Raw genomic sequence first — 14,208 nt, forward strand, 5'->3', positions numbered from 1 at the left:
CGAACGGAAGATCTTCCTCTCTGTCCCTCCTCTCTCTATCTGACTTTGTAATAAAATAAATAAAATAAATAAATCTTTTTTTTTTAAAAAAAGGTTTAACAAAGGTCTCTCACTCTTGTTTTCTTCCTCTTTGCTCTATGTGCTTACCCAACAAAATAGCTTTCCAGTTCCCTATAACTCACCAGATTACTGCAGAAATTCGATGAGAACTGTTTTCTTCATTTGGAGTTTCTAAACATTCTCATGCATTACAGAAACATCACATCGACTGCTGTAATCTGAGTATTAATTTAAGTGTTCAACATGTTCATCATGGTTAGAGGCTTGTTCCAAATTACACAGCCCTACACTTCTGACCTTTTATCTAGAATCAGAGACCAAGGAACTACTTAATGACACCTCATATCCCATCAAAGCAACAAAGTTTTTTATAATGAAAAACTCTATCTCTTTCTATCTCTCTCTCTCTCTCCATATATATACATATATATGTGTGTGTGTGTTTGCATGTGTGTACATATATATAAACACACATATAGCATTTTTTTAGAAACATAAGAGATACCTTAGAACTAGAGATAGAACCCAAAAACACATGTTTTGATGTTACAAACTAAAATTGGCAGTAAAGGTCACGAGATTAATACAGGACATTGCCTAATTAGAAAAAAACAAGCTATAAACAGAAAAAGCTTTGTGTGCAACATCCATCTTAGTACAAAGCAGCAGAGATACGGAGATGAGTAATGTTGTTTGCCTTCAAGAAGCTCACAGTTGGGTGGAAACAGACAAGGAAATTATTGATTACCTGTTGCGTGATAAAATCTATCAAAAATTCCATACCATGGCTTTGGAACATAGAGGAAGGGCAAAACTTTTAATTAAACAAGTTGAATGAATGATTTAAACATAAACACACTGCATAAACAAACTTGCTATGTCTTGGAGGTTTCTCTCATATCTTTTTACCTATTAACATACTCTCCTTTATCTAAGGAGGTATATCTTTAACATACACATGTCTGCATTAAATGTTTATTTTGTGGAAACTGTGCTACTTTATTGATGTGCCTCTTCTAAGTCTCATAACAAAAATACTCAAAATGGATTGATATTTTTATTAAATTGGCAAAACATACGTAGTGTTTACAAACACGATACATAAAACTAGGACATCAAATATTAGCTGACTTGCTATTGGAAATCTAGGTTTATCATACTTTGTATCACATGATAGTATCTAGTTTTCTATTTCAATTTCTGAAGAATTACTAGAAATATAAATTTGTTTGATCATCAATTTTCTTCTAATTAAGAAGAAAGTGAGGGCTGCTGTTATGGATTTACATAGACTGCTATTGTCTCAGAAAACTAGGAAAATGCTATCAATATTTGTTATTAGCCCAGTATAGATGCACCAATTGATGTTTGCTGCTATGAAATACATAGTTTTGGATATCTTATCAAAGAGTGATAGGCCCAAAATTTTTTTTAAGTTTTAAAATCTCACCTATACAAATTGGGTATGCTAAAGATAAATTTTCAGTGGTAATTTTTATATTATGGCAAGCAATATAGTGACTTTTGTCTATATATAAGTAGTACTTAAAATTGACACAAAATGCATAGATGTTTTCTATTCTATTTCATTTACTTTTAAAATTTTCTACTACTATTAGATTTACCATTAACATATACCACTACACACACTTTAAAATGATAGTTACATGGCCACATATATTCTCTTCTGTCTCTTTGCCGCATCCTCTCATCCTCATTATCTGTGCCTTTGTCTCTGTCTTCCTTCACATATGACAAGACTTAAAAATTCATGGAATATGCATATTGTCTTATAATTTTGTTTTTCTTTGAGTGTTTTAAAAAATTGAGGGGGAACAAAAAACATAAAAAGCAAATACACAATAATCATAAAATCAAGGAAAATTATAAGAATGTTTCATTTTTATCTTACATTTATATATTCCATGTATTTTTATAAGAGATTAAGTTATTGCTAATACAAAAGGCTTCTATTTTAAAAATAAAGTCAGAAATTATTTAAATAATATAAACAAGGAAAATAATTAAACATATAAAAAGTAATGAAAATAATCAAATCACATGCTCTCTTAATAAAAGTCAGAGGAGACACAGAAATTACTCTGCAAAGGTTGCCAGAGAAATTGCAAATAGCTCATGAATTGCTATCTCAGAAAAGGTATGAGAAGAATAAAGCAATGCCTTTGCAATGTTATCTGCAATAAATGAAGTCAGTTTTAATTCCTCTTAGACATCAGGATGCATAAACTCTAAGGGATGTTAAGTCAACTTTACTAAAAATAAATTACTAAAATTACAGACATTTTAAAATTAGTTTATTGTCTAGAAATTTTATAGGAAACTCCATTTGGTTATGTCCAGTATTCTTTCTTTCAGAATGTAATGCTAAATCATTCCAACTAGAAAGAGCAGGTATAATTCAAGATGCTCTTAGGCTTTGATCTGGCTTTGACTCACGTTGTTGTTTCATGAGGAAATCCTATATTTGTTTTCACAATTGCAACTTTTGTTTTAGCATCCTGTAATCTTTCACAGGCTTTCTGAAATGATATCATGTCAAGAACAAACTTTTCTTCACAATGTCTTTTATGTATTTCTTCAGACCTAAGTGGAAAAATGAAAAGTAAGATTCCGCTTTTTAAATTTCTAAAATACAGTGAACATAGTGTTAATGAAGATATTTAGATGTTTTAAAAATAAAAACATAGTGACTTGTGTTGTGCACAATGGATAAGTCGCCACCTGTGATGCATCATATAGGATGCAATTCAAGTCCCAGCTGTTCGATTTCTGATGCATCTCCTTGCTAAGAGTCTGGGAAAAGCAGCCAAAAATGGTCAAATCCCATGTGTCCCTGCCACCCATGTGGGAGATTTGGATAAATCTTCTTGTCCCTGGCTTCCTCATGACTAAGAGCTGGCTTTTGTGGCCATATGAGAAACAAATCACTCAATAAAAGTCACTCTCTCTGTTTCTCTCTTTTTTCTATCTTCTTCTCTATTTGTAATGTTGTTTTTCAAATAAATAAACTATTTTTAAAAGACATACAAATGAAGGGAATACAGGTCTCCATTTATACAGTGATGCTATATTATCAAATAATAATCATTTTGGATTAATTGCGATTTACTATTATCTAAAACTAAGAATTTTCATATATCATACTTTAGATTTCCAAACAGAAGTGTAAATTAGCCAATGTCATTATTCACACAATATCTACTTAATGTATCTAAGTAATATCTACTTACACTATATGTAAGCTTTTTCCAGTACTTGGTAAAGCAACTGAAATTATTCCTCCCAAACTCCTATGGTAAGGGTCATGACTAAAGCCACAGTTTCCAGTACCATAGAAAATAACTGTGTTTAGAAATAAGATCTTATGTAGCAGTTAAGAGTTAAATGAGATCATAGAGAAGTAGATCCTAATCCAGTATTATTAGTGCTCATTTTTAGAAGAGGAAGAAACAGCAGGGATAGTAAGTGCCAAGAAGAATGGCCATATGAGGTCACAGAGAAAAACGTGCCACCACCAGCCAAGGAAAGAAGTTTTGAAGGAACTCAGACCTGTCAATATATTGATCTTGGACCTCCTGCATCAAGGAAAAAATTTCTGTCGCTTAAGTCTCATAGTCTGTGCTATAATTTTGCAGGAATAATGGGAGTTTGATACAGATTCTTGGAGGAAAATTGCATCAAATTACTGTCAAACTTGAAATGCTACTGGCCACAGAAGAATTCATTTACTTATTGCCAAGCCTGTAATAGTTATATAATGCTTGAAATTAACCCTAGATGATGGAATGACAGGGGAAGATATATAACACAATATAGCTATGAGAAGCATGTAAGTCAAATAAAAGCATGTTATTAAATAAATGAAATATTATAGTGCCAAAGAAAGACTATGTAACAAAACTAGAGAGAGAGGCCAGGCAATTTAGTAAAGACAAGGGCAAGGAAACAGTAAAAGCCAGGTTTCAAAAATGAAGTAACCCTCCAAATGAGTCTTGAAAGATGTTATTTTCCAGGCAGAATGTTAGCAGAAGTGTACTTTCTTCAAACTATGCTATATGGCATTTATAATAACAACAAAATCGGAGATGGCAAAACAAATTGGCATGTTGCAAGAAGTGGCATCGCTCCTATTCACTGACACATAAAATTCTAGAAATGAAAATATGTGGAGATATGCCTGAAGAAACAAACTGAGGCTAGATCACAGAGTATTACTTTAAAGACTTATTACTTTTTATTGGAAAGTCAGATTTAGAAATAAAAGGAGAGACATTGAGAAAGATCTTCCATTTGCTGGTTCACTCCCCATGTGGCCTCAATGGCTAGAACTGAGCCAATCCAAAGCCAGGAGCAAGGAGACTCTTCCTGGTCTCCCACGCAGTTGCAATGTCTCAAGGCTTTAGACTGAGCTGGACTGTTTTCTTAGGCTACAAGCAGAGAGTTTGAAGGGAAGTTGAGCAGCCAGGATATTAACAGCCACCCATATGAGATCCTTGTGCATTTAAGGCCAGGACTTTAGCCACTAGGCTATCACAGTGGGCCAAGAGTCTGTATAAATATGTAGGTGCACAGGGAGAAGAACAGTGGCTGACAAACAGAAATCCTTCAATTCACTGACAGCACTTTGGGGCAAATTATTTAAGTTCTCTTTGTCATCATGTCTTTATATTGGCAAAGAGGATATTCCAATGCATAATGCTTAACAAGGGACAATATGGGATAATGTCTTAAAATATTTAGAAGGTTGTATAACATGTAATAATTCTCTTGACTGGATGAATAGTAGTGACATACATCAGAAAGAATAGGAAATATGGGAAAATCAGCCAGATGAAGGAAAGCTTAAAGGAAAGCTTGGAGTTCTGTTTTAGTAACATTGAGCTTAAACCAATGTGTATTGACCAGAGAGTTGCATACAGAGAAGCAATGGCTTGTGGTGAACAATGAAGGACATAAACATTTTGTTTAAGTTTGAGACCAAGGTGTTGAAACTTTTTGATGGTTTGATTTTAGACAGTTCATTTAAAGTCTCCCTAGATGATTTATTAAAAGGTAATCAAAGTCATAGGGTATAGATAGTACACAAGCTAATACATTGGAGTGCCTGGCATTTAATAATCACTCTATAAAAGTTAGCTTTGACTAAAAGAATTTCAAGATAATATTAAGATGTCATTTCTATCCCAATTAATGTATACACTCAATATAATTCTAATGAATATGCAAAGATTCTTTGTGGTAGAAATTAACAACATATATATATATCACAAAGGAAATCAAATGCACATATATCATATTCAATTTACATTTTAAAGTTTATCAAATGTTAATATTTTAATTTATTGATGTTAAATGGAAATGCCTACGTCCTTGAATAGCCAAAGCCAAACACAACAGGGGAATAAAGTTGACATCTCCATTTTCAAATGTAAGCAACTTCCACAAATGTATTGCTGTTGTAAAATCTGTAATGCCACATCATCACAAGATTTTCATGATGAGAAGTCTAGGCACAATATGACCCAGTTGGATTTTTTGCAAGTTTCTCACAAGGCTGAAATCAAGATGTCCACCACTGCTGAGGTTCTCATTAAGGTGATGGTAACTGTTTTATGGTACTGGTCACTAGAATTCGCTTTTTCTTACTCCTACATTTGCTTGAACCCATCATTAAGTCAGCAAGGTCATGCCACTTTTTTTCACACTTTGAATTCATCAAATCTTCATTTAAAACTTATGTGATTAACTTTGAATTCATCAGGGCAACACAGGACTAACTCTCTAATTGAGGATCTCCCATTTGGCTGGAATCGGCCCGAGTACTTGGCCATCTTTCACTGCTTTCTCAGACTGGATTGGAAGTAGAACAGCAGTCCATGCATGACCAATGCTCCTATGCAGGTGGCATAACTTTCTATACCATAGCGCCAGATAGATACTGATTAAGTTTCTTTAATGCTGCTTTATATTATTATTTTGATATATAAAATTAGTTTTAATTTTTAAAATGTATTTTCATCAAATAAATTGAAAATTTCTGAAGATGACATGTACACACATTCATGCATAAATTATAAATTAAGAAAAAATATTTCTAATTTTTTGAAAAATAGATAACAAAATATCGCCATAGGGCGTTACGGGAAACAGTGTTGTGATATATCGGGGAAAGCGGCCACATAAAATGGTGGCATCCGGTATGGGAACTGGTTTCTCCCCTGGTTGCTCTGGTATTATTTTTATTTAGAACAGTTGCTTGTAGTAAAACTTAAATCGGTGATATTCTAAAATTGAATGAAATAAGCAGATACAATAACCAGAATATTTCTAACTTGTGTGCTTGTGTGTGTGTGTGTAATTGGACTACTTAAAATATCACTAAGGCAGGAGGCCCCTGTGATACTGGCATTTCATTTGGGAATTATTTCAAGTCCCAACTGCTTCACTTGTGGCAGAGTTCCCCGCTAATGTCTATTTAAATAGATAGATATAGACAGATATCACATGAAAATAATGGTGAATAAGCTCGAATTTACTAGAAAGGAGAACAACTTATGAAATATTGTGGGAGAATAATAATAAAAAGAAAAGATGGAATGTTAGCTCATTCCTTTTCTGTTATTTGTGCTTCTTACTTTTTTGAGCTATTTAGCAAGTCTGTAGATGAAGGTAAACTCTGAAATTAAAATTGCTCTTTAGAAGGAAGAGAAAGAAAAAAGAAAAAAACAAAGAAGAAACAACGAAGAGAGAGGAAGGAGATGGGGGAAAGAGACAGAGAAAACAGAAAATTGTGGATGAATAAAGATCTCTTGAAACTGTCTCCCTCTTGTGAAGATCCTAATGTGACAGTTAACCCAGCTTTTATCTGGAGGGATGGAGTATCTCACAGATAGGCAAAGAGGAATTTGAACAAACAGGCCTTGCTAAATGCTTTGCAGTTTATCATCATCTTTCATACTCTTTTTTTGGTCCTAGTATTCTTGTATACAAATGTCCATTCTTCATCACCTATAAACCTAAAAGGAATTTTCCTAGGATCTCTGGATCTCTCTTTTGAAGGCTCTTGTGTCACATAAATTTCTGATAAAATAAATATGTTATACTTGTCTCTTGTTAATTATATTAAAATCCATGACATTTTTAATGGGTGAAGAAAGAAGTTTTTTCTCCCCTTCAGGTTCCTACATTACTCTCATCTGATTTATTATCCATTATAATTTTGTATCTTGGTCATTCCTGCATAATAGCTTGCATTAATATTTAATGTTGATATTCTTACGGATTTATTCTTTGCTTTCTGCTAGCACACCTGAAAAGTAAGTGCATAATGGCCCAAATATTTAGGTCTCTACAATCTTGTAAGAGACCCTTGAGAAGCTCCTGGCTTGAGTCTTGTCCAGCCTCAGTCATAGCTGCCATTAGGGAGTGAAGTAGTAGATGGTAATATGTCTTTATCTCTCTTATTTTTTTATCTCTATATTTAGAGTAGATAAATATGTATGCATGTATGAATACGTATGTGTGTGTGTATATATATATATATATATATATATATATATATAAGTTTTATTTTCTTTCTACTTCAATGTCAGACATTCAGAGAGGAGGAGAGGCAGAGAGGAAGATCTTTCGTCCGATGATTCATTCCCCAAGTGACCGCAGTGGCTGGTGCTGCGCCGATCCGAAGCCAGGAGCCAGGAATTTCCTCCAAGTCTCCCAAGGCTTTGGGCCGTCCTCGACTGCTTTCCCAGGCCACAGGCATGGAGCTGGATGGGAAGTGGGGCTGCTTGGATTGGAACCAGCGCCCATATGGAATCCTGGCATGTTCAAGGCGAGGACTTAAGCCTCTAGGCCACTGTGCCAGGCCCGATTAATATATATATTTTAAAGCTCATAACATGTAGGGATTATTGTGCCCTCTGGAACCTGTATTTTTGGGGAAAGCAAAGAGTATCAGCGAAGTCATGGGGATACCAGGAAACAAGGTTGCATAAGGAATGGAGAGCTTGGTCTGAATGGAGCATGTCAGAAATGGTATTGAGGGATTAGGTTTGATTCTATGAGCAACTACAAGCAATTCACAAACTTAAATAGGAAATGACATGATTAAAATTTAACATCATCTACCTGTAAATGATAGCACAAAGACATGAACTGCAGAAGGATGGAGAATGTGGATGGAGAGCTCAATTGGAGGGAACATTGGAATTCACCAAAAGTTAACAATTTACAATAGGAGAGGTAGCATTAGGATAGAAATCTGGAAGTGGAACTTTCAGATATTTCATTATGAATAAATGTTCAACGCTTGAAAAGATTAATGTATTTACTCTTATTGGACATAACACAAACTACACATATAGTAAAATGTCACTTATTACTTCCAAATATGTTAAATGTGTTTAAAAAATCAAAATAATGCAAAAAGCCATTTGAGATATCTTTTGGGAGAAAAATAAACAGGAATCAGATATGCCAATAAGGAAGGCCAAATTTTCAAATACCGGTCAAGAGGCCAATGACATGCCATTTATTTAATGAGTTCCAGTATTAATTCAAAAGCAAATTTTGTTGGATGAGATTGAAAATAATAATTATTTTATTGTTTAATCTTTGGTAATACGTTAGTACATTATTTGTCCCTTTCTGTGTTTCTGCTTACTTCTCCTTGAAATATAGAATATAGTTTCTTACAAACAAAACACTACTGGATTTCACATGCAACTAACCTAAGATCACAAATTATACCTAAAGAGCACCTACCTAAATTCCTTTACTCGCTTACGTAGATCCCTTTGGAGTTTTTCTTCTTGCAGTTTCCTCATAGAAATCAGGCGTTTTTCTCTTTGCATAGCCTCAATCTTCTTGATCCTGTCAACTTTAATTAATCCCTTGATCAAAAGATTGCGCTCATTATTTAAATTCTGAACTAATAAACGTTCTGCAGCCTTCCTTTGTTTTTCTTCTAGAAACAGACTTCTTCTCCCCCTAACATTTGCAATGTAGTTGAATCTGGACTGACAATGCTGTTGTAAACCAATCTGAAGCATCTCCTTGTCTTTTTCTCGTAGTTTTTTTGTGGCGTAATTTTTTTTATTTCGGTTTTCCCGAACAGCTAACACAACCCTTTTTTGGGAAGCTTTTGCCATGGCTACAGCTGCTGCTTTTTCTTGGTGATGTTCTTGCTTTTTCTGATTGGTAAAATATTTATCAATGTCATTTACTGCTTTGTGATTTATACTAAATCCACATGTTTCAAAAAATTCTTTCCTTAAATTTTTCTCTAACACTGTTTCTTTTCTAATCACTGGTTTTGGATAGGTGGTGGAAAATGGTTTGACATATGCAGGAAATGAAAACTGTTTCATCTCTTTCAATAGCACAGCACATTTTAGTGAATCTGATCTGTGGATGGGTACTTTCAACACTGATACTCTAAAGTTAGGTTCAAATTCTTCATCAGTTTCATCTTCAGGCTCCTTTTGAACTGTGAGAAACAAACAACAAGTATTAGACATTTTACAAAACAAAACAAAATTTATTTTTTATAGAATATTGAAAACTGTAGTAATAAAGTTGAAAAATAGTCATTTTATCTATCTAGGAAACATTTTTCACAAGTTCTTGTCTTCCTATTAGGCAAAATATTTTATGCTTTTCAAGTCTCTTATGAATCTAAAATTTAATATACGCAAAACATATTCAATATAGTTCAGTCAAAATTTCAGTTCTTCTGAATCTACCCAACACAGCTGAAAGGGAGAGAATCCTCCCAAACCTTTACATGAGGTGAACATCACCTTAATCTGAAAGCAAACAAAGAAATACAGGAAACATCAAAAGGCAAATTTATAGATCTATATTCCTGATTAAAAAAAAATGCAAACTCCTCAACAAAACACTAACTGATCAAGTTCAACCACATAATAGCTAGATCATCCACTCAAACCAACTGGGATTTATCCCCAGAATGGATGGGTGGTTCAGCATATGCAAATCATCAAATGTAATAAATCACACTAATCAATTGAAGAACAAAAGCATCTGATTATCTCAGTAGATGCTGCAACATTTGCTGTAATACAATTTCCTTTCATAATAAAAACATTAGGCCAATTGTGTATAGAAAGAACGCTGCTCAACACAATCAAAGCAATGTATGAAGAAACCATAGCCAGCATCATACTGAATGAGGACAAGCTAGAGACATTTCCACAAAGATCTGGAATGGACAAAGTTGCTACTTTCACTACTCCTTTTGGTAATGTAGGTTTTAACCAGAGACAATAGGCAAGAAATAAATTATCAAACAGATACAAATCAATGGGATACAAAAGGAAAGGAGGAAGTTAAGCAATGTGACAAGATTTTCTATATAGGAGTATCTAGACTCTGTATGCTATCTCACTCCTGGGAATATATCCAAAAGAAATGAAATCCACATATGAGAAAGGGATCTGTAATCCTATATTTACTGAAGCATAATCTAAAATAGTAAAGACATGGAAACAACCCAGATGCTTATCAAAAGAGGAATGGATAAAGAAACCATGGTAAATCTACTTCAAGGAATACTACTCGACCATTAAAAAGAATGAATTTCTACCATTTGCAACCAAATGGTCCTAACTGTAGATAATTATGGTCAGTGGAATAAGCCAATCCCAAAAGGACAAATGTCACATATTCTCTCTGATTAAGGCAATCTCCATGCAAAACAAGATCAATCAGTGTATAGCTAAATAGACATGTTCATAATTCACCTACTGTGTAATGAAGATTAGCAAACCAGGAAGTAAATTGTTGCAATATGCATCTCCATCACTAAATAATAGAACTCCCAATGAAACTGTTTGACAATACGATGATGAAGTTTGTACCACTGTCTGTCCCTACAGTTTCATGATAGACTTATATAGTAGAACAATGGATGTGTGGTTATTTTTGAAAGACTAAGCTACTGTGGTAATATGGGAGAAGGGCCTGGAGTGATAGCCTAGCAGCTATGGCTATTTTCCTTGCCTTGCATGCTCCAAGATTTCATATGGGCACCGATTCGTGTCCCGGTGGTGCTGATTCCCATCCAGCTCCCTGCATGTGGCCTAGGAAAGCAGTCAACGATGGCCCAAAGCCTTGGGACCCTGCACTCATGTGCGAGACCTGGAAGAAGCTCCTGATTCCTGGCTTCAGATCAGCTCAACTCCAGCTGTCTGGTCACTTGGGGAGTGAATCATAAGAAGATCTTTCTGTTTTTCCTCCTCTTTTTATATCTGACTTTACAATAAAAATAAAATAGATCTTTAAAAAAGGAAAGAAATAGAGGATAGTAAAATGGATTTTTCCTTAATTATGGATTGGTAGAATTGATTTCAACCAAATATGCATACAACTGAAAGTAACCTACAGGTTCAGTGTGATCCCAATCAAAATACCTTAAGCATTTTTTTAAGATCTTGAAAGAAATTGCTAAAATGCATATGAAAACATAAGATACCGGAATAGTTAAACAGATCTTAACAATAAAAACAAAACTGGGTGCATAACAATTTATGCCTTTAACTGCAGTGATTATACAGCTTATCTTGTAACTGGACCACTGCTCCTGCTGAACATACATTTTCCAGGTTGATTGGTAAACTGGCTTCCCATGCTAAAGAGAAAAAAAGAAATGAAGGAAGGAAGGAGAAGACGAGATACGATGTAACAAAGGAAGACAAAAATGGGAACATGAGAAGTATCTTTATATTCTCAGAACTGTATCTAGAAACCACATTGAAGCTGTTCTTTGTATTAATATTAATATTAATACAAGAACTGATGAGAAGACTGTGACTCTGAAAAATCTAATGTATGAGATGATTCTTTTATTCTATTTATTTTATGTTGAATATTTTGTTACTGGAGGGTTAATAAAGAGGGACTATAGAGAAATTTATACTATGCCATTGTAAAAATTAAAAGTAAAATAAGAAAAGAGGGAGGAAGAAGGGTGGGAAAGAAGGAGGAACGGAAGTTACAGTGGGAAGTAACAGTATGCTCTTAAAACTACATACATGAAACAAAAAATGCAATTACCAGAAGAAGTAAAACTACAAAGATAGTAAGAATAAATGAAAAAGCAAGCAATAAAAGACATGACTTACAAAACAAATACAATTAAAATATAATTACATTAAAGGTGAATTGCCAATTGCTAGAATGGATTTTAAAAAGTGGAGCCTACCAAATATTGTTTAAAAATTGTGCTTTTAACGAAAGAAACAAATTGAAGATAAATCATGAAGCCTAAATATATTAAAATAGTAAACACAAAATTCTGATATTGATATAACATAAAACAATGTGTTAGAAATAGATGTATTTTTAAAAGTCAATTCTTCATGAATGCTTAACAATCACATATGTTCATCACCAAATAGAGAAATAGACCATTCTAGGTATGATACAGAATATATTTATGATTCATTCCCAGAAATAAATAGAATTAGACAGCAGAAATAACATTATTTTATCAATATTGTCTTTTTGAGCTTACTAATGTTATGGAACATCACACTCATAAAGTGTAGAATGTACATACACAGTGTATGTATCAATGATCTTATATTTTAAATACTCAGGCTACATGTTTGGAAACAAAACAAGATTAGTGTATGTGAAAAAATGAAATAATACCAAGTATATTGTAAGATCATACCAGAATTCTCTCAAAAATGATTAAGATATCTAAGAAAATACGAAATGTTTGAAATTATATAATATAGTTCTAAATAATCCATCAACTACAGAAGAATATCAAAATTGTTTAAATAAAGAAAATGCAAAATAAAATTAGAGACTCTCAACTAAGTTACACAATTTTAAATACTCATAGAAATAATGCAAGGTGTCCAAATTCTTTCAGCAGAAATAAGAGCCATTTTAACATGCTATTAACCATATCTTATTCTACATGTGTGCTGCTAAATTCATTTTTACAAACTTCCTATTTTCACTTAAGAATGCTACTATTGAAAGTTGGTATCATCCCACATTTGTATTTTGAAATCATCCAGGGTGGGACTAGTGTGATGGCCCAGTGGCTAAATCCTCACCCTGTATGCACTGGGATCCCACATGGGTGCTAGTCTGTGTCCTGGATGCCCCACTTCCCATCCAACTACATGCTTGTCACCTGGGAAAGTACTGAAGGATTGCCCAAAGCCTGGGTCCCTGTTCTCACATGGAAGACCTGGAAGAAGCTCCTGGCTCCTGGATTTGGATCAGCTCAGCTCTGGCTGTTGTGTCTACTTGGTAGTAAAACAGAGGATGGAAAAGCTTTCTCTCTGTATATTCTTCTCTCTTTTTCTGATCTGCATTTACAATAAATAAATAAATCTTAAAAAAAGGAATACTGTAATTTAAAGAATGAGCCAGAAGATGAAAGATCTTTTTTCTCTGTACTTCCTTCTCTCTCTAAATGTGAATTTCCAATAAAAATAAACAAATCTTTTTTTTTTTTTTAAACAATCCTCCATGGTGATGGTAGGGTGTAACCATGGAGCAAAGAGCCAGGAGTCAACATTATTGAGAGTTATTAAAAGGTAGTGATGCGTAAGGGGTAACCTGTCTTCTGAATTTCTAATTGTTTCTAATTTCTGGTGTGCTGAGGTAAACTAGCACACTGTAAAAAGTTGCTGAATATATTCAAAAACATTAAGAATTATGAGGTACAAAGTTGTCAAACCCTCTTGTATTTTTTATGCCAAAAGCTTCATCCAAAGTGTTTAGAGTTCAGGTGGGATGCTGAATAGTGTCCTGCAGTTGAGGGAGCAAAGAGGGTGTTGAGGAACTATTCTTTGGCTCAGGATGCAGTTAAACAACAGATGTATCCCCCAGCAAGTGACTTATGACTTTGCATAGTGAAATACTTACTATAATAAGAAAATTAATACATTTATCACCTCATGTAGAAAATTTCCAGGATATTGGTATATATTAGTAAAGTTATAGCATAATAGGTTATAAGAATTAGTCACTGTAGTCATAATTTTCTATGTTATATGCTCAGAGTAAATCATCTAAAAAATTATTCTTTGACCTATGCCATTGTGGCCCTATTTCCCCTCTCCTTAGCATGGTAATCAT

General features: G+C 33.8%; 1 protein-coding gene across 1 annotated transcript in view; it reads right to left on the reverse strand.

Moving 5' to 3' along the window:
* Positions 1–2,513: 2,513 nt before the first annotated feature.
* Positions 2,514–14,208, reverse strand: part of LRRIQ3 (leucine rich repeats and IQ motif containing 3) — a 98,330-nt gene continuing 86,635 nt past the window's right edge. Inside the window, exons 7-8 of the mRNA XM_058681243.1 lie at positions 8,845–9,568; positions 2,514–2,664 (exon numbers count right to left, since the gene is read on the reverse strand). Of these exons, the coding sequence (XP_058537226.1) occupies positions 2,514–2,664; positions 8,845–9,568 (875 nt within the window). The remainder of the gene's footprint in view (positions 2,665–8,844; positions 9,569–14,208) is intronic.

The sequence above is a fragment of the Ochotona princeps genome, chromosome 2, assembly GCF_030435755.1.
Source record: "Ochotona princeps isolate mOchPri1 chromosome 2, mOchPri1.hap1, whole genome shotgun sequence".
Lineage (NCBI taxonomy): Eukaryota > Metazoa > Chordata > Mammalia > Lagomorpha > Ochotonidae > Ochotona > Ochotona princeps.